General features: G+C 35.4%; 1 protein-coding gene across 1 annotated transcript in view; it reads left to right on the plus strand.

Annotated features, from left to right (window-relative positions):
* The window catches only part of LOC120412873 (protein bric-a-brac 1-like), a 65,882-nt gene that overhangs the window by 28,945 nt on the left and 15,487 nt on the right, over window positions 1-21,450 (plus strand). Inside the window, exon 2 of the mRNA XM_039573504.2 lies at window positions 19,661-20,627. Coding sequence (XP_039429438.1) covers window positions 19,686-20,627 — 942 coding nt within the window. The 5' untranslated portion in view covers window positions 19,661-19,685. The remainder of the gene's footprint in view (window positions 1-19,660; window positions 20,628-21,450) is intronic.

Consider the following 21,450-nt stretch of genomic DNA (forward strand, 5'->3'; position numbering starts at 1 on the left):
TCAAAAAATTTTTTTCAATGGTGGGCAAACATGGGCACTAATTTAAAAAAAATGAAAAACTGCGACTATTTTCAAAATAGTTACCTAAAAATGGTTATAACTTGAAAACGGTGCAGTTTATCAAAAATTCACTGAAGTACTTTTTGATTGCAAATTCGATTTTACATCGAAAAATGAAGTTGAAAAAATTTTGCGATCAATATTTCGATTTTTTGAAAAAATCAGTATTGATTCAAAAAATCATAACTTGGTCAAAGAATTGCCCATTCTGGAAATTTCTGAAAAGTTGGCATTTTATGTTCTCTAAAACATATCAAAAAATAAAAAAAATTAAATATAGTTTTTTTTGCAAATCAAGTTTTAGTGACAAAAAGTTAAATTAAAAATCACCAAATTTTTTTTACCGTGTATCATTTTTTTCAGTGTAGTCCATATCCATACCTACAACTTTGCCGAAGACACCAAATCGATCAAAAAATTCCTTCAAAAGAAACAGATTTTTGAATTTTCACATATCATTTTTGTATGGACAGCTGCCAAATTATATGGACAAACTAATGATGCAAAATGACTTCTTTGGGCATACCGAAGGCACCAAAAAAGTTTCAGCAGGATTAAAAAATACAAAAAAATCGAATGACCGAAATCTCAGAGAATTGCTCTCCTAAAATAGGTCTAGGAACAATAATCAGCTTGTGGAGGGAGGTTTTGAAAAATAGTCCCATATTTTGGGCACCCTAATATCACAATAATTTTTGTATAAATGTGAATTTCTTTGCTAAGTTAGACACGCAATTGGTTTTTTCCTTAAGATTTTATCTTGAACAAATGGTAAAGAAATAGTAGCAAACACCTTAAACACATAAAGGAAGAAAATGTAGTCGCAGAAGAAAGTTATAACGAATAAGATCTTAAACTTCACTTTTTCTGAATTGATTCGAATTTGTTTCTAAATGAAGGTGGGGAATTGAAGTTCTAGAAACATGCCAAGAGGAGAACAGAACGAAACAAGTGGAGAACCACTGTTCTAGTGAATTGTTCAGTACAAAATTATGCAAATCATCTACTCGTCAAAGTGGTACCAGACTTTCTCGCATTTCATCCATTCACAGCAGCTGCCAATCACTATCCCCTAATATACACAATATAATAATGTAGTTGACCACTTTTGGACAACCGGAGAGTGAGCCGACCAGCCCGGGATAATTATAATCGTTTATTGCCATAATTTATACAAAACACATGACACACAGCCGTCGCCGCCACCACCACCATCATGTTGGGAAGGTGTGACGTCTGTCAAATGATTGTCATTGAGCGCGGGGACTGGCCGTAATAGATCAATGCACGCCGGCACACCTGATTGAATTACCGGTGAAATCTGGAGGGGGGGTTTGTCCTGGTTTCGAGGGAAAGTTGGTAGAGGACGAGTGTTTTAGTGCTAGCTTATGTAGGCCAATTCAGACACTTCACTTGCTGCCAGTGCAATATGGTTGTCTATGCACTAAATAGCCAGACGACAATCGATGTGGCACTATTGCCGGCCAGACAGTGAGCATGGAATGGCAATTTTAATTATAATATTGCTGTAAATATTTGATGATTGGGTATGAACAGTGGAAATTTATTAGCCTGCCGATGATGACGACTGTCTAACGAGCTGGTGTGACAGATGCTTTTTCAATCAGTATAGCTAGTTGCACTGATTAGTGAACCATTTGAAATTATTTTTAGCTTGGTTTCAAATATTTGCAAAATATTCGCAATTTTTTTTTGTCCGCAATCATCAACTCCACTACCGGTGCAAATCATACTGGTCTGACATTTTTAAGCAGGCACAAATTGAGCCCATTAGAGATTGCACCAGCCTCAAGAACACAGTTCTTCAAAGCTCAACTCCGTTGACGTAACAATCGTCAACCGTCACCGTCCTCTGTTTGACATCCTGAGCAGTATCCAGGCTCCGGAAACGATTCCCAGCTCGCAACCTTTTTGCCTGTTTTGTTATTGTATTATATTTTAAAATGGAGAAAACGAATCGAGCCCGAAAAGAACGCAAAGCGCACCGCATCGTCGCATCGTCCAGGGCCAGGATCAACATCGAGAGACGATGCCCGCAAAAGGACGTTCCCTGGCCAGCTCGTCGTCGTTGGATTGGAAATGGAAATTGGAACCCCAGCGGTTCTCCCCGGGTTCGAAATTCGAGGATTTATTGTTTCGTGTGTTTACTCACTTGCAGTGGTGGGTGGGTGGAGGCGGTAGATTTTAGTTCTGATGCCTAAATAGAACTCTGAAAAACGGAAAAGCCGTGCCCTGGCAGTCGACTTGGTCGATTTCGTCGTCGTGGCCAGGGAAAAGCCTTTTTCCTCTTTCTCCTACTGCTGATGGGAGAGGTAGGGGAAATATACCCATTTTAATCACACTAAGCCGTTCGACCAATTCTCATCACTTTTGCCGTTTCTGCTATTAAATCAACATTTTCAGATGTTTCAACAATGGAGAGTTGCTTGCTCACTTTTATTTGAGCTATTTATTACTTTGGAACAGTCAAAAACACTTTATATAAGCTGTAATTCAGGATCAAAGTGCTGATAGGCCGATAATAGAAATAGGCTGAGAAAGGGTATAGTTCCCCTAGATATTTCACCATCGCCATCGTTATTATCAACAAGAGAAAACTAGAAATGCAATGTTGAACGATATGTATGTGTGCAAACAAATATTATACCAATGGGTGCAGGGGGTATAAGGAATGGGAGATTGGGGCCAGAGCATCGCGAAGAACACAATGGTGCAATTTTATGAATTTTGACCAAATTTTACTATGGTCAATCTTGTTTTGATTTTTTGGATTTGTATGCAGCAAATTTCGGTTAAAGTCACTTAAATCCAATAAACAACAACTTAAAATAAGCCTTGGAGAAACTTCATTCGACTACCCAAAATTAATAATATTTGAAAAATATATTTGATTAAGGAGAGTTTTTAAGAACTTCATTTCCCTCATTAATTTTGAACAAATTGGTATTAATGCAGACATATTACAGATAAAGGTTTTATTATTATTTATAGATTAAATTGTTATACAAAACAAAAAAAAACAATGTTATTTGTTTGACCACTGTATTTTAAAAATTTAATGATTTTATTCAACCCGAAAAAATGCCTAAAAAGTTTAAAACTGGCAAATTTTACGAAATATTTTTTCAAACCGCAATAAAATTACATTTGATATTAAGGCAAAATTAAATAAAATAGAAAAGAGGTCATCTGTTCATACTCACTTATTTTTTAAAAACCGTTAAAGCTAAATTTCAAATTTCCTGATGCTTGATTTAAAAAAAAGGCAAATAATATCACGTTGCTTCATACACCTTTACAGTTTTAATACTATCAAAAATAAGCAAAAGAAGGTTAAAAATCTGATGATTATATCTATGTTTTTAAAGAACTGTTCATATTTGAATGAATACAGAGAAACTTTTTTTTTACACAGTAAAACAAATCATAGTTTTATTACATCTAAGAAAGGGAACATCTTTTATGTCAGAAGAAGTGTGTAATTTTATCCCTGAAAATGTGTAATTTTACCACTTTTCACACATTTTTAGTCTAAATTGAGGTAAAATAACATCATAAGAAAGGTAATATTAAACCCTCCCAAAAAAAATCATGTGTAGGCGAAGGCATTTCGCTTTTTATATCGTCGATTTCTTGGAAACGACGAAACATTTTTACAATCTATAAAAAGCTTAACGCCTACGTTTAAAAACAATTTTTTTTGTTCAAAAACTCACATAAATGAATATCAAACATCTTTAAAAAAATATGAACTACAAATTATCAAACAAAGTTTATTTTTTATAAGGACTGCTCGTAATTGAAACAATCTAAAAACTCAAATATATGCTCATTTTTCAAAATCCATAAAATTGCCACTACCAGCGAAAAGTATAACAACTATTGTATAATTCTTATCTGATCTGATCTGTTTCCAAATTTTGAAAATTTTCTATTTACAGGGTGGCTTCTCAAGTCGGGAAATCGGGAAAGTCAAGAAAACGCCGTAATTTGTGATTTTTTTGTCAAAATGTCGAGAAAAATCGGAGATTCTAAGCATACTTTTTTGAAAATTATGTTATAACTCTTGATTAATTTTGTTTTTTTTTATAATTTTACTTGTATTTCATTTACCTCTTTTTTAGCACTTATTTTCAAATTAATTTTTGAGGTTTTTACAAAAACATATGTTTAACGAATTTGTTTCTTTAAACGTTGTCTCAACTGGATTTTTCATTGCAATAAACATTTAAATACTGTAGACTCGATAAATCAATATTCATTTCTTAATATAATATTCAAAAGATAAAAAATTTGAAAGGGAACATGTTGAAACGTTCCACACAAGTTTGAAAATAAATTCTTTAAAAAAAATCTCATCAGAAAAACTCTTTTGGGAATGCAGCCAGATATGTATCTGTTTGATCTAAACTATGAAATAATGAAAATTATCTATTTTAGACCTTTTCAAAAGTTATGCCTGATTTTAGAATTTTGAAATTGACCCGAGCCACAAAAACTTCATGTTTGGCAATCTTCCAAATAAAGCTTTTTTTTTGAATAATATTTCATATTTCAGCTTGTTTCAAATTTTTTTTGAGGTGTACAGACTTTTAAAAACATCATTAAATTGATATTTTATTAAAATATCAACCGAAACTAATTTTGTTGGTCTTCAAATGCTTCAAAACGCAATTTCTGTGGGATTTCCATGACTATAAGTTAATTTATTTGAATTTTAGACGAATTCACAGACATACACAGACTTGTTTACAGACATTCAGAAAAACCAAGAGGTATCCTTGGTATTAGAGTTTATTTTTGTTTGTCAAAAACTAAAATTTTCACACAATACCGTATTTTTTCAATTGGTCAAATTTTCATAATTTGCAATATTGGTATGAAACGAAGCGATATTTTGCATGCTTTGTTTTTTTATAGTTTTGATATGTAAAACATGCACAAAATTCCGTATTTTTTTTCAAAAATACTAAAATGTGGACGTCAAACAAAGCGAAATTTGGTATGCTTATTCACTTCATTAGGGGTTATTATGCTAAAAACTAAAAATTTCACAAAATACCGTATTTTTCAAATATTCTAAAATTGTCAATCCATTTTGTTATTTATGATTTTTTTCCAACAAAATGCGGTATTTTGTGAAAGTTTGAGTCAAAAAAATAGATGAATACAAAGCATTCAAAGTTTTGCTTGGATACCCTAATAAAATGAAAAAGCTTAAAAAATTTATTCGTTTGATGCCCATATTACAAATTATGAAAATTTTAGTATATTTTTAAAATACGGTTTTTTAATGAAAGTTTAGTACAAATTTTTGCTTCGTTTAATATTAATAATGCAAATTTAGAAAATTTAAGTGTTTTCGAAAAATACGTTATTTTGTGATAATTGTAGTTTTTTTCTTTACATCAATAAAGTCAAAAAAGATACAAAATTTTGCACCGTTAGACATCCATATTGCAAATTATGGTTATTATGTTAAAAACTAAAATTTTCACAAAATACCGTATTTTTTCAAATATTCTAAAATTGTCAACCCATTTTCTTATTTATGATTTTTTTGTTTTTTTTTTCTACAAAATACGGTATTTTGTGAAAATTTGAGTCAAAAAAATAGATGAATACAAAGCATTCAAAGGTTTGCTTGGTTACCCATAATGCAAAATAAGAAAATTTGATGGTTTTCGAAAAATGCGTTATTTTGTGAAAATTTTAGTATTTTTTGAGAAACTCTAATGAAATGAAAAAGCATAAAAAATCACTTCGTTTGATACCTATATTACAAATTATGAAAATTTTAGTATTTTTTTTTTAAATACGGTATTTTAATGAAAGTTTAGTATTTCTCAAAAATTCTGATAAAGTGAAAAAGTATACAAAATTTCGCTTCGTAAAAAGTATGTAAAGTATGCAAATTTAGAAAAAATTAGCGTTTTCGAAAAATTCGTTATTTTGTTAAAATTTTAGTATTTTTCTTAACTTCAATAAAGTGAAAAAAAGATACAAAATTTCGCAGTGGACTCTCTCCTTGTCGATATTAAAGGGTTCGTCGAGAGTGAGAGGTAACAAATTATAGATCAAAAAACAAATTATAGATCAAAAAACAAATTATAGATCAAAAACAAAGTTTTTGACAGCTGGACTGCCCATAATTGAAAATTCGGCTATTATGCCAAATCAAGTATTCCGAGAAAAACGCGTTTTAGTGTTTGACACAAAATCTCCGTCAAGGTAATTTCCCATAAGAATGGCATATTAGCCGTTTGGTTTTTCGCATCGGCAGCCAAGTCTAGACACTATTTCAGTAAAATTCAAGTTCCAGAAGATGCGTTGGAACGTCCTCTACCACCTGGTGCTAATATCTCGTTTTTGCCAAAAGTGGATATTAGCCGTTTTTTCAATGGTGGGCAGTGGAGCAATATTGATATCGAGAAGATCGATTTCCAGAGAGTCGACTGTATTTTATGAAATTTTCTAAAAAATTATGGTATTTTGTGAAAATTTTAGTTTAAACAAAAAAAAACTTTAATAAAGCAAAAATGCATACAAAATTATGCTCCGTTTAATACTGATATTGCAAATTATGAAATAACGATTTTCGTATTTTCGAAAATACGGCATTATTTGTAAATTTCTGCATTAAAAAAACTGGTAAAATGAAAAGCATTCTAAATTTCGCTTCGTATTACAAATTCTGAAAATTTTAGTATTTATTTGGTCAATGATAAAAGGCTATAAAATCCTTCAAAAATTGAACTTTGTAAGTTGACCTACCTTCAATTATCAAACAAAGTTTATTTTTTATAAGGACTGCTCGTAATTGAAACAATCTAAAAACTCAAATATATGCTCATTTTTCAAAATCCATAAAATTGCCACTACCAGCGAAAAGTATAACAACTATTGTATAATTCTTATCTGATCTGATCTGTTTCCAAATTTTGAAAATTTTCTATTTACAGGGTGGCTTCTCAAGTCGGGAAATCGGGAAAGTCAAGAAAACGCCGTAATTTGTGATTTTTTTGTCAAAATGTCGAGAAAAATCGGAGATTCTAAGCATACTTTTTTGAAAATTATGTTATAACTCTTGATTAATTTTGTTTTTTTTTTATAATTTTACTTGTATTTCATTTACCTCTTTTTAAGCACTTATTTTCAAATTAATTTTTGAGGTTTTTACAAAAACATATGTTTAACGAATTTGTTTCTTTAAACGTTGTCTCAACTGGATTTTTCATTGCAATAAACATTTAAATACTGAAGACTCGATAAATCAATATTCATTTCTTAATATAATATTCAAAAGATAAAAAATTTGAAAGGGAACATGTTGAAACGTTCCACACAAGTTTGAAAATAAATTCTTTAAAAAAAATCTCATCAGAAAAACTCTTTTGGGAATGCAGCCAGATATGTATCTGTTTGATCTAAACTATGAAATAATGAAAATTATCTATTTTAGACCTTTTCAAAAGTTATGCCTGATTTTAGAATTTTGAAATTGACCCGAGCCACAAAAACTTCATGTTTGGCAATCTTCCAAATAAAGCTTTTTTTTTGAATAATATTTCATATTTCAGCTTGTTTCAAATTTTTTTTGAGGTGTACAGACTTTTAAAAACATCATTAAATTGATATTTTATTAAAATATCAACCGAAACTAATTTTGTTGGTCTTCAAATGCTTCAAAACGCAATTTCTGTGGGATTTCCATGACTATAAGTTAATTTATTTGAATTTTAGACGAATTCACAGACATACACAGACTTGTTTACAGACATTCAGAAAAACCAAGAGGTATCCTTGGTATTAGAGTTTATTTTTGTTTGTCAAAAACTAAAATTTTCACACAATACCGTATTTTTTCAATTGGTCAAATTTTCATAATTTGCAATATTGGTATGAAACGAAGCGATATTTTGCATGCTTTGTTTTTTTATAGTTTTGATATGTAAAACATGCACAAAATTCCGTATTTTTTTTCAAAAATACTAAAATGTGGACGTCAAACAAAGCGAAATTTGGTATGCTTATTCACTTCATTAGGGGTTATTATGCTAAAAACTAAAAATTTCACAAAATACCGTTTTGACCTACCTTCAATTATACATATCGACTCAGAATCAATTGTCTGTGTATATGTGGTGGGATGGATCAAAAAAATTTCACTCGATTATCTCGACATTGGTTGCACCGATTTTGTCCGTTTTGGCCTCATTCGATCCGCCTAGGGGTCGCTATTGAAAATTATGAAACTTAGTTAAGTACTTCAAAGGTTATACAAAAAAACGATTTCAACTTAAGTTTGGAAGATTGCAAAATGGGTGGGTTTTGTAAGGATTCTATTCGATTTTAGAAAGTTATTTAAAAGAGGTATTAAGTTTTAAAAAATCCACGTTTTTATGGATGATCCCTAGGCCAGTTCGTCATTCGAGAGTGACAGGGCAAGAAAATAATTTCTACGCGGATATGCAAAGTATTCATAAAGGAAACTTCGGCCAAAAATTTATTTTAAATGACATCAAGCTTAACATTCAATCTCACAGTGCCTAATCCGTCCGTGAGGAAACGGTCAGCCGTTTTCCACCCCACCCGGAGAAAGCCCGTCCGGGGGCGCCTTTTGGTCGCTTTTTCTGAACGTTTTGGGTGGGTGGTACGTACCACCCTACTCCCTTGCACGCGGTCATCGACGACGACGGTCACTCGTGAGGTCCTCCCTCCCAATTCGATACACGGAGATGTGTTATTTTTCGATGGACAAATTGATTTTAGTTTCCATCTTTCCGGAGAACCCAACCCGCCAGTCCCCGTCGCTCGGAAGACCAGGTTCCGAAAGGCTTTGGCCTTACGCCTCTTTTGGAAAACCAGCGGAAGGCAGCACAAAACATCGTCTGCTGGACGACGACCAAGGCTGTGGCCGGTCAACATGCTGCTGATGGTCGTCGTCGTGTCCCCAGCTGTAGATGGCCCGGACATTGGACACAAGGCACATCAAGGCGGGTGGTGCGTTTTTGTGTGCGAGCCCGAGTTTGTTTCGGATCTCGAAGGCCTATGATTGATTCTTTTCTCTCCGGTTTTTCCGTAGTCTCGCTGTGATGTCTCTCTGTGTTTGTGCGTCCCCAGCTGCTGCGTCGTTTCAATGAATAAATAATTGCTTAAATTGTACACATCATATCTTCTAAGGCACGGGAACCCATCAGGACTTGGCTTAGAACTAGGACGGAGTCCTCGCTCACGGATGTGTGTGTGTGTGTTTGTGATCTTTTGTTTCGTTTTTCGGCCGAATGTCTACAATTCGAATAGCATTTGCTATTTTTATTGAGTTTTTGGCAGGTGGTGCGGGCGCTCGACGGATTTTGCATTTCGAGCTTTCAAATAAGTTTGCGGAATGTTTGTTTTACGGAGCCTAAATTCGCAGCCTCAGAGCCTCGGCTAGAAACGCTCACACATCATAGAAAGGTACCTCTTTGAGTGATGAATACGTAATGGAAATGCTTGCTACCTGCATTTCATGTGACAACCGAGAGAAATCGATTTGGCCTTTCATTTGAAATCAAACGGAATTGATACAACATAGATTGTTCAAAGTTCAAATAGTTACCTTTCAAGACAAAAGGCTTTTCTAAAAAATCATGTCAGATCAGCTTGGACAGATGAACGAACATTCCTTTGCATATCTTAAGAGAACAATCGGTTCCAGTTCTCAAAATAAATAACCTGAGCAATTCTCTACCAAAACCGGAAATGGATTTTATTTGTATTTTTTTATTTGACTCAAACTTTGTGGGGGCCTTCCCTATGACCAAATGAGCTATTTTGCGTCAATGGTTCACCCATACAAGTCTCCATACAATTTTGGCTGCTGTCCATACAAAAATGGTATGTAAATATTCAAACAGCTGTAACTTTTGAGTGAATTTTCTGATCAATTTGGTGTCTTCGGCAAAGTTGTAGGTATTGTTGAGGACAATTGAGAAAAAAATAGGTACACGGAAAAAAAAATTTGCAGATTTTTTTATCAACTTTTTTTTCACTAAAACTCAATTTCCCAAAATACGTATTTTTTGATTTTCGAGATATTTTGATATGTTTTAGGGGACTAAAATCCGCAACTTTTGAGCTATAGAAAAACATGGTCAAAAAATCTGCCGCCAAGTTAAATGGGCGTAATATTCAATGTTTGGCTTTTTTAAAATGTTAGTCTTGATTTATTTTTTTTTCAAAATATTTTTTTCGAAAAGATCGGAAAATTTCACGAATGTTTCATGTTTTAACATTGAAAATCGGACCATTAGTTGCTGAGATATCGACATTAGAAAATGGTGGGTTGTTTTGGTGAGACTTAGAAAACTTCAATTTTCGTGTTTCTTTTTCTTAAAGCGGCTGTATCTCAGCAACCCGAGGTCCAATCTACAATGTCTCTTAGACAATTTTATAGCACATTTTCTGAACTATTCAGAAAATTCAAAACAAATATTTTCAGAAATGGTCGCTCATGGTCACTATTTTTAAAAATCGAAAAACTGCAAATATTTTGCTAAAATCAAACTTTCGGTGGCTATATCTTGAAAACGGAGCCCTTTATAAAAAAATGTAAAGTAGTTTTCGATTGCAAATTCAATTTTGCATTAAAAAATAACTTCAAATTTGTTTTTGCATGAAATTTGGATTTTTTTTTCCAAAAATCACTATTTTTCAAAAATTTATAACTTGGCGGTAGATTTTTTGACCATGTTTTTCTATAGCTCAAAAGTTGCGGATTTTAGTCCCCTAAAACATATCAAAAAATCTCGAAAATAAAAAAATATGTATTTTGGGAAATTGAGTTTTAGTGAAAAAAAAGTTGATAAAAAAATCTGCAAATTTTTTTTTCCGTGTACCTATTTTTTTCTCAATTGTCCTCAACAATACCTACAACTTTGCCGAAGACACCAAATTGATCAGAAAATTCACTCAAAAGTTACAGCTGTTTGAATATTTACATACCATTTTTGTATGGACAGCAGCCAAAATTGTATGGAGACTTGTATGGGTGAACCAATGACACAAAATAGCTTATTTGGTCACAGGGAAGGCCCCCACAAAGTTTGAGTCTAATAAAAAAATACAAAAAATAAAAATGGTCGAAATCGGCCGATTTCGTAGAGAGTTGCTCACCTTCCTAAAGTGTTACACTTATAAATTAACCCTCTACAGCCATTTTTTGTTTTTTTTTTGCGGACCGAAAGTAGATAAAAATTTAAATAAAAATTCAAAATCAATTTCTGTTTTTATTTGAGTCAAGTCAAATAAATTTTTCGACACATTGGCTCAATTCTGATGGCAAATTCAGATTCAGCGGTCTAAATTACATGGAAAAACATATATTTGTACAATTTTCGAATTTCGTTAGGGTGGTCCCATATGGTTTTCCCTTGAAAATAAGACTTTTTCAAGTTTAAAGAAAATCACATCTGAGATTTTTTTCAGCGTATGTAGTGCTGGATCTCCTCTATCAAATGCAACCTGGCGCTCAAAACTTGGCTTGCGCCTTTTCGAGATATTTGAGTTTTTAATTTGCATCTTTTTAACCTTAAAATGCCTGTATTTTTTTACCCTTATGTCCCAATTGACTTGTCAAAAAAAATAAATAAAAATGTTTGTTTTTTAGAGCATCAATATCACTTTTCTCTAAAACTTAGCCCTGCAATGCCACGTTCAAGAAATTGTTTTTTTAAGGTTTGCTCAGATGCTTTCTATAAATTTGCTCGTAGAAGGCGTAGATTAAGAAATACAATTTGGATGTCTAGGAAGACCAACAATTTTTTTGAAGAAAAAAAATCTCAAGAATATTCCTGAATAGTTAGATTTTCAATCAACCTAATCGTGAACCACCTTAATTTTCAACCGAACCGAAATCATGCTCGGAAATTATAAATTATTTTTGAAATTTTAAAATATTTGCAGAATATGTAAATTCTGCACAATTTCTGTAACCAACCGTATTTTTTTAAGATTTCTAAAACATGTTGTGTAATTATTGTAAACATGTGAGATCATATGGCGAAAAAACAAAGTTGAATTGCTCTTCCAAACAAAACGTATATTTGAGATTCTTCTTGTCTATGATGTATGTTTTCATTCAATATCTCATTCGCTCGGATGCAAGAAGCGGTCTAGATTCCAATATCCACCGCTGTGACAGCAACGCTAGTGAGCACCCTATCTTTCTAGCTCGCCAGTTTTTCTAATATTTGAAGAACGGGGCCTGAAAAGCAGGACTTTGGACATCGATCCGCGGACGCTGCATTTATGTACAGCTACTAGCGATGCACACACACAGTCGAATATATTTACGCGCCCCGCTTGGACAGCTCGGACAAATAGAATTTCAAAGGATTAGTTTCTTTGGCCGAAGCTCGGCGATTCTCTTTGGGGACGAAAATTTCCGCGCAGCCTATCGGGCGAAAAAAAAATCACAACTTCAGCAGTGATTTTTCCACTTTTCTTTCCGCTGTTTTTTCCACGTACCGAACATTGTCGATTTATTCCTCCAAGGATAAACATGCCGCCAGGTTTTGGCTCTCCGCTGTAAAGGACTAGAGAAGTGCAAAAGCAGGCCGTGTGTGTTATTTTTCCACGTGTGCTCTCGATGTTTACCTTGGCGATGATAGCGGAAACTGCACACCTGAGCTTGAGGCAGCTCGTGTGCGGAATCGAGCCACAGAAGTGGTGATTTATCGCGATGGTGAGAAGTGCATTTTTGGCGGAGAATATTCCGAGGATGAAGTTATAATAAACACGAATGTTCTCTGACTTTAGAATCGTTTTATTAAAAGCGGAAGGGTCTTTAAAGAATATAGATCAGATAAGACAAAACGGCTTACTTTTAATCGCCTAAAACAGTACTAAAAAGTACTTAAAACTAAAAGCATCCATTTGTGTGCCGAAATGTTCAATATGAAAATTTTGCTCCATTATTAACTCTACTCCAAGATGTCAGCGTGTCTTTTCACCGCGAAAATTTAACACCTTATTCGAAAAATATATACACTATTTACACGACGCCGTGCCTTCCGATCAACGATGATATAGGAAGGGCTTTTAAAATCACAAAACAATTAATTAAGATTACAAAAGCACAAAAACACACCAATTACTCAACAAAAATTACACTCAAGACATGCTCAAGAATTATTGTTTTGATAGGAAAGCGCGTGGCTTCGCCGCCCGCAATCAACTGAAGCAGGAAACACAATTAACACGATTGATCCTGTCAAGCAATCGCGTTGCCCCACTGCCCACAATCGACACACACGATTCACGACCACATTTTACACTTCCATGTTAATTATTGTTTCACTCAGCAATTTCACATGAGAGTTGAAACTTTTAATTATTAATTGGTCCAAAAATTGTCCAAATAATTTGATATTTTATTAATTAATTCGGCCGCTAGGGTGATCAATGCCAATTATTGGTTATTCCAAATATTTTAATTTTCAATAGAGTGGCAAAACATGTTTTCATTCGTCACTGAGGTGAGGCTATAATCCTGCTCGAAAATGAACTTTTCATAAAAACTTCGTAGATCCACTTTCATGTAAACATATCGACTAAGAATCGAAAACTGAGCCAATTTCTGTGTGTATGTATTATATGACCAACAGGCTCCCATAGATCGAGATTTATACAAATTGAAGTTTCGATAAATAGTTCAAAAGTTATGCATAAAAATGTGTTTTATCATAAATCCGGATGTTAGATAAATGGCCAGTAACTGATTCAAAAACACTCATGTTACACATCGTTGGATAGGTAATCGAAAGACCTTTCAACGAGTCCAAAACATTGAAGAATCTGGTAACCCTGTCTCAGGTTATTACCACTCAATCGGCGAAAATTGTTTTTTTTTTGCCAAAAATACGGGTCTAATTATTTCAGCCTAGGATTCCCCGGAAAAAATTGAGCCCGATCGGAGAACTTTTTCTTCGAATCGTGCTGTTTGCGTGGGGAATTGCTGTATGTATGTATGTATGTAACTATGCAAAAAATAATTCATCCGTCAAAACAAAAAACCAAAAGTGTCGTCTACGAAAATCGAACCGGAGACCTTTGACATATAACACAATGACTTATCTGTCTCGGCCACCATAGCTTGGTGAACAGGAGTGGTCAGATTTCGATGTATGACACTTGTTGGAGATTTATTGTTTCAATTAACAAATGAACTCTTTGTTATGGTGGTGTGAGTTGGTAGCATTATTCTCTCGATTTTGGCGCTGAGCCCTCAATAAATTTTGAGGGAACGATTCTCTTGACTCGGAATTTTTGGTGTACACTTTTTTTCGATCAAATGAGCTTTCTAACACGCCCAAATTGTTGAAGATTTTACAACCCCATCAAATGAAAAATATAAACATATCAATGCAATGTAAATTGATTACACAGCAAATAAAGTAGTAATCCAGCTGCGTGTAAAAGGCCTGGGTGTAAAATAAATTTTGCATTATTCTATGAAATTCTGTGTAATATTACACCATGAAATATGTAGCCCATCAGTATGGGAAACCTACTTTATCGAAATGTCAAGCTCACATATACGTTTATCCTTTCCATTTTTTATCGGTCTGATGGCCGAGCGGGCTAAGGCGCCAGTCCTTACTGTAGGTGCTTGGTTTGAGTCCCGTCTGTTGCAACTTTTTTTTGGTGTTTACAAAAATTGTACATGCAGCGTGTAATATTAAGTGTCTTTTTTGACGAAGGTGATGTGCATGCTTTTGCATGCGATTTTACCATCGGATTTTTTGCTGTGTATATAACGTTTTTTAAACATCCCTTTTTATAATTTGGTTTCTTGACGTGTGTTTGCATTTTTTCCGTTTGGTAAACGAAAATTTTCTCTTATTTTCCTTTTTAATTCCCTCAATCACTTCAAACACATATTTCCCCAAAAGAAAAAAATCATCCCCTAGTGGTAACAAACCCGAGCAAGATAAAATTACGTCAACATGAAAATTAAATTTTAAAAATTCAGCAATAAGTGTATGCAAGTTAAAAAATTTAGTTTACCGTCCCCCTGGCGGTCGGTCGGTCGGTTGCACCACGCTGACTTGTATGTGCCAATGCCTTCAGCTTCAAAACCGACCAACAGAATATCTCCGTACAGGAATCGACCACACCTTCCCACAGGGGTCTCTCTTTCGAGCAGACCGAACGCGAAATAAAAAATACGACCGTTGTAGGTTATAATTTATTTAGCTCCATCTGTACATATAGTTTTCCCGACTTGCCCGAAAAATTTCCTCCTCTTTTCCCCCGTTCCCCCCATTTAAAAGTTCTGGGGAGGGAAAAACGTGCGCGCATTTCACGAAACAAATTAGTCAAACGAAGCAGTTTTTTTTCGATCTCTCTCTCTCGTGTTGCAACATTGACTGGCTTGACGGCAGAGCGAATGTGTCGTGTGCTGTCCTTGTAAAAAGGAAAGCTGACCAGCAAAACTTCTAGGAGGAGAACATTCTAAGCGAAATCGAACGTGAATGAGCGGCAGGATAGAAGCTGGAAGAAAACGGAGGGGGGGTAAAGCCAAGTGAGCATCAACCGTTTCTTTCTTCATTTCGAATGGAAAATTTACCATTTTTCAGAACCAATTGAAGGACACTGGCGCTGTTGAAAGAGCCTTGCAGTTAGTAAGGGAGAGTGGGTTAAGTTTAAGAAACTAAATCTAGTCAAATTTAGAAAACAAACATGTTAAAAATTCATATAATAGCTGAACAGAAAAATTGTCAAAAATAAATAAGCAAAATAAAAAAGTAAAATGAAAGTGTAAGAAAAGCCCCATTTCCATTACATTTATACCGAAACAAGTCCACCAACGATTCGAACAGGACAAAATCACCGGGCCGCACGTTGGCGTTGCCTCACAAAAGTGAAGGAAATTGCACACAAAAAGCGTCCGGTAAAATTGAATAAACATCCCTAAACACACCGGGAGGAAGACCATCAGGACAGAGTTCGGGAGAGACGAAAATTTGACAAGAAAACGGAAACCCAGCTCCTCTGAATATTCTATCGACAACACAACCCAGTAATAATATTAAACTGCAATTTTTCATTGAAATCGAATTACTGCGGCTCTCGGAGGGACGAGCGCGAGCGCGAACTCGTTGGAGAGAAAGGTTCTACCTTTGGGCGATTTCTACAGAGGATGATAAAAATTTGGTTATTTTTTGTGTTGCATATTTCCCGGCAATGGAAATAGATTGCTTGAAGTGAATAGTATTTCTGTGGTTGCCTAAACATTTATAGAAAATACTTTCCAGCTCAATAATTGAACACTACGAGACCCACCTACGATCACATCGTCATTGTTGGGCTATCTAGTCGCACGTGCATTTTTGGGACAAATTGAGTTAAGAACGCCATTTTGTGCAGCTCATCATGGTTCACCTTTTGACCTTTACCGATCCCCAAAATTCGCTTTCAATCTCAAAATATTTAATAAAAACCGAAAAAACTCCGTGCATTGTTGTCACTCTTCATATGAAAGAAATTTCAATTTTAGTCGTGCTATCTTGACACAACCTGAAAATTGATGTAAGTGCGACAACTGGCCAATGGTATTACAGATCAGAACGCGTTTGACACACGTACTTGCCCGACTACCGTAAACATTTGTAATTATAACTCGGGACTCCGGCAACTAAATTCAACCAAACTTCGGTACAATACACATAATGATCAACCAAACCAAATTTGTTTGTTATTGTTTACATTGCGTGCGCTTATCAAGGTCAAACATTAAAACGCATTTTTCTCGGAACGTCAAAAAGTGACAGCGTTGACTTATCATTTTTTCACCTGTGCATATAATTGTTTATTTTTAAACTATGAAAAATTCTACTGGTATGCAAGGTTGCCAGGCTACAATAAAAAAAAATGCCAAGTATCGAAAAGAAATGTAGAATAAACTGGCAGACGAAAATCTAACAATTATGAATCAGGACAGCAAGGGAGGATATGAATTAATAAAAAAGCTTGAAAAAAAAAATGATTTTAAATGCAACGCGTTCACTTGAAAAAACAGTTGTTAGAAATTGCAGAAAAATCTGTCGAAATCTGTCAAAATCTTTCACAGAAAATATTTATCCTTTATGACAAATGAAAAATTTGGCATTCTCAGATTTATCTGCTAGAAAGTGCTAAATATGGAAGAAAACGTTTAACAATTTATTTTACCTGATATTTTAAATTGTTGTGGATCTTTTGTTTACTCACATTGTCAGCAATTATTATTTTCTTGTGCTCTAATTCATATCAAATTTGCGTTGGCCTTCTTATGTAATAGGCTGTCAAATTTTGAAGTCATGTCGAGGAATTTTGGGTGTTCACTTCTTAAATGATGGATTATAATTTTAGGAACAATGTTTTCTTAGACAAAAAAAATATATAATACTTTCTCGCACCCTCTCTTCAATATACTGGAAAAAGTAACTTTTTTGAATAAATTTTCTAATACCCGAGCAGACGGAAATAACTTTTGAATAACATTTTTTGATATTTGAAAATACTAGGCCAATAACATGTTATGTTATTTATAACAAGATTTGTAATTCGTCGTTATGGTTTTTCTGTTATTCGATTGTTATTGTAATAACAGAATAGTAACATCTAAAGTTATTCTTCGAACAAATCTTTGTTATTATTTTTTGTTATTTTAACAACTAATCCGATCATCCCAATAACAGTTGGAGGTATTTTTCCATAACAAAAAATGTTATTCCAAAGTTGTTTGGCTTTCAACCAATATCAGACCAATAACAAATTTTGTTATGATAACATAAACTGTTATTAAACTCTTATGTTAAAATTGATTTTTCAAGAAGATTCCATAACAATTTCTATTATTTTAACAGTATTTGTTATTGAAATGGTATGGATTTTGTTATTACCGTCTGCCCGGGTATCGCTTGGGATCAACACAAAAAATATTTCAATTTGGTGTGTATTTTGCTTAAACAATAGGTATTGTCGATAGATTAAGATGCACTATCAATTTTAGATCAAAATTTCAGTTTTTGGCTTCTTCAAAGCTAATTAGGGGAAAGTGGGGCAAGTGTAACAAGCTAAGGAAATGCTCGTTATAACACAATAAAAAATTTAAAAAATCTGTCGGATTTTATTATAATCATCTTAATCTAGGTCTTGACTAAGACTTTGATAAAAAAATGTTTTTAGTAAAATCCTGTTTTTTTATGTAAAAAAATGATTTTAAAACTTTTGATTTTCTGTACGTTCCACTCAACTAGTGGGGCAAGACAAACAACACGTTGGGGCAAGAGGAGCAATGCATGAAAAAACATGTTAATTTGTTAACAATTGAATTATTATTCTTTAAATTTAAGATTAAATAATAATAATTTACAAAAAATTTGATCGTTTTTACGAAAAAAAAAATTACCTGGATGATAAATAGTAAATTTTCATAATATCTCTATATTTTGCATGGTATTTTTTTAACAATTGTTTATCAGTTTTTAAGTATTTTTATGTATATATTTCCCAATAAAATATGTTTTTGCAGCAGCTCGTATTTTTTCCATACTAAAAATCCATATGCCCCACCTGAACAAGATTTTTTTAAATGCTATCAACAAAAATAACCAAAAGTTAAATCATACTTTATAAAAGGTGCAAGTCATTGAAAGGGACACTACAGATCTAGGAAAAAAATAGATAAAATGAGCCTTAACACAAACCCTAAGCCTTATTTTGTACTTTCCAAATATTATAAGAAAACAAAGGTTTTGAAAAAAACTTCATTTAATCTTATACCCCGTGGCATTTGGTAGTAGAATCAGCTAATTGCATTGCTAACAACAATTCCTCATACTAGAAAATAATCAAAATTGTAAAAATTACAGCCGTACGAGCGATTGTTCCTCTTGCCCCATATGTTCATCTTGCCCCCCCTAATGTTGAAAATAAAGGAATTTTTCGAAACTTTTTTTTTCCCTCTGAGAAAACGCAATTTCGACCCTCCAGTGCCGAGATATTTGAGTTTTAATGAGAAAAAAGTGCCAATTTTCAAAATTTCTCAGAATTCAGAAGCAAGGCTTACTAATTACACGATGTTGTAAGCATATGTCTTAAAGGTCAGGGTATGCTTTCTTATAGTAATTTTGGCCGCTGAATCCGAATCTGGAATAAACTTCATGTAAACAGTGATTTTTTGCAGCTACGCCCATTTGGAATGTAATTCGCAGCAAATTAAATCGCTTGCAAGTTCGGTCATACTTTTTTCAGGTTTCGTTCCACTTTGATTGATATTTTACTCACAGAACTTTTTATGTTTATTTTTTCACGTTCATTACAAGCTAAGGTGCAGAAAAAAACAATACCCAGATGTTCAAATGCTTATGTGCCCTTCTCAAATGTTGCTCCAGTTTAAATCAAATTAAAATCAAAGCAATCTTATTGCACTGAGTGTTAGAATCAAAATTTACATTTCTAACAATCAATATCACGTAAATTTAAATTCTTATTTATGAAATTCAGCCTAAAAATAACGAAATCATCTCTTTCGTGTTTTGTTTTGCAGTGACTCCTTGAAATCCTCCTCCGAAATGCCTCTCAACGGCATCAACCTGTTGATACCGTCCCAAACGTTCACCATGACCAACGCCAACGCTGCCTCGATCTTGCCATCCGCCGTCACCACCGCCACCACCATTCAAACCCCGCAGCAGCCGATCCAGCAGCAGCAGTTCTGCCTCCGTTGGACCAACTACCACTCCAACCTGTCAACCGTGTTCGACCAGCTGTACCAGGCGGAATCGTTCGCCGATGTGACGCTAATCAGCGAAGGTCGCCCGATTCGGGCCCACAAAATGGTGCTGGCGGCCAGCAGTCCCTACTTCCAGACGATCTTCAACGAAACTCCGTGCAAACATCCGGTGGTCATCATCAAGGACGTCCGCTTTGAGGAGCTGAAGGCGCTGGTTGACTTTATGTACCGGGGCGAGATCAACGTGGCCCAGGAACACATCCGGCCCCTGCTCAAACTGGCCGAGATGTTCCAGATTCGCGGTCTGACGGAGGTGAGCCACGAGGAGGAAGCGCTGGAAACGACGACCCAGAATGGCGGCGTCCCCGTCGAACAGTTTACGATCTACGCCGCGTTCAGCAACGAAGAAACCGCTCCGGCCGGGAAGAAACGCTCCTCGAAGGAGCGCGAACTGTCGCGCAAGCAAACGCTCGAAACGGTGGACGTGCCCGTCGAGTGGCCCTCGGAGGAGGCTGCTGCTGCGTTGCCCTTCCGAATCAAACCTCCTCGCAAGCGAAAGTCCCAGCCGGAGGCCGAAGTCGACGAAAACGCCATCAACAACTTTGAGCCGAACAACGCATTCCAGAACATGCCGTCGTCGGTCCCGTTGCCAACGGTGATGGTGCAGCCTCCGGCGCCGTCCCCGGTGAAGCTCGAAGTGGCCACTTCCTTTCAGCAGGCGCCACCAGCAGAAGATACCAACGACACCAAGATGAGCTTGCTCGATTCGACCAACGAAGATGTGAGTAATGCCGTTTGACCCCGGATCTTAACGAACCCCCCTGGAAAGTGCATTTCCCTCCTCGAAAAAAAAAGCCGGAAAAGCTCGCATCGAGTGTGGAGGCAAATATTTTATATGCATTCTAGCTGCCGAGCTGCCGAAATTAAACACGCATCGGCTTCAACAATTTTGGGATCCAATTTCGAGGCCCCTCGTCAGGTAGAAAGGAACACCGTTTCGGCGCATTTGCGAATGCATTTGCGTCTTTTGATGGGCTTCGCAGCGGTTTTCTGTTTTTAGAATAGGGGAGCACCGTCCTTCGACGCAAAAGGGGATTTCGGGCGATGAGAATAGAAGTTGTTTAATTGTAAGAGTGAATTCGGAATGCTTTTTTTGGAAAGAGCAGGAAGACTTGAAATCAGGGGTGAAATCTGCTGTTGAAGTTCAATTTTATAGTGATGGTCCTGCAAACAAACCAACTTGGATCAGTCCCTGTCACCGCCCAGCAGGGATTCGCTCGCTCACCATGCCGAACCGTCGTCTTCTTTGGAGCCAGCACCGGTCAACTTCCGGCTAGTCCACCGTGCTCGCTACACACACCGGTGCATCGTGAAGGTGGATGAAAAATTATTCCCCTTTCGGAAATCGGGGCAAGGAATCGCATAAAGTATTTTCGCAGATGTGAAGTGCATTTGGTCGTTGAGTCCCGAGTCTACATGGGGGCCACACCGGTGGTGGGGGGGAGAGAGTGTGTTTCGCATCGTGCATCACCACATATCATCGCCGGGGAAAACATTCCGTGCCGGCTACTGCAATTGGAAAATTGCATGTGAGCCACCCTCGA

The sequence above is a fragment of the Culex pipiens genome, chromosome 3 (genome assembly GCF_016801865.2).
Source record: "Culex pipiens pallens isolate TS chromosome 3, TS_CPP_V2, whole genome shotgun sequence".
Classification (NCBI taxonomy): Eukaryota; Metazoa; Arthropoda; class Insecta; order Diptera; family Culicidae; genus Culex; species Culex pipiens.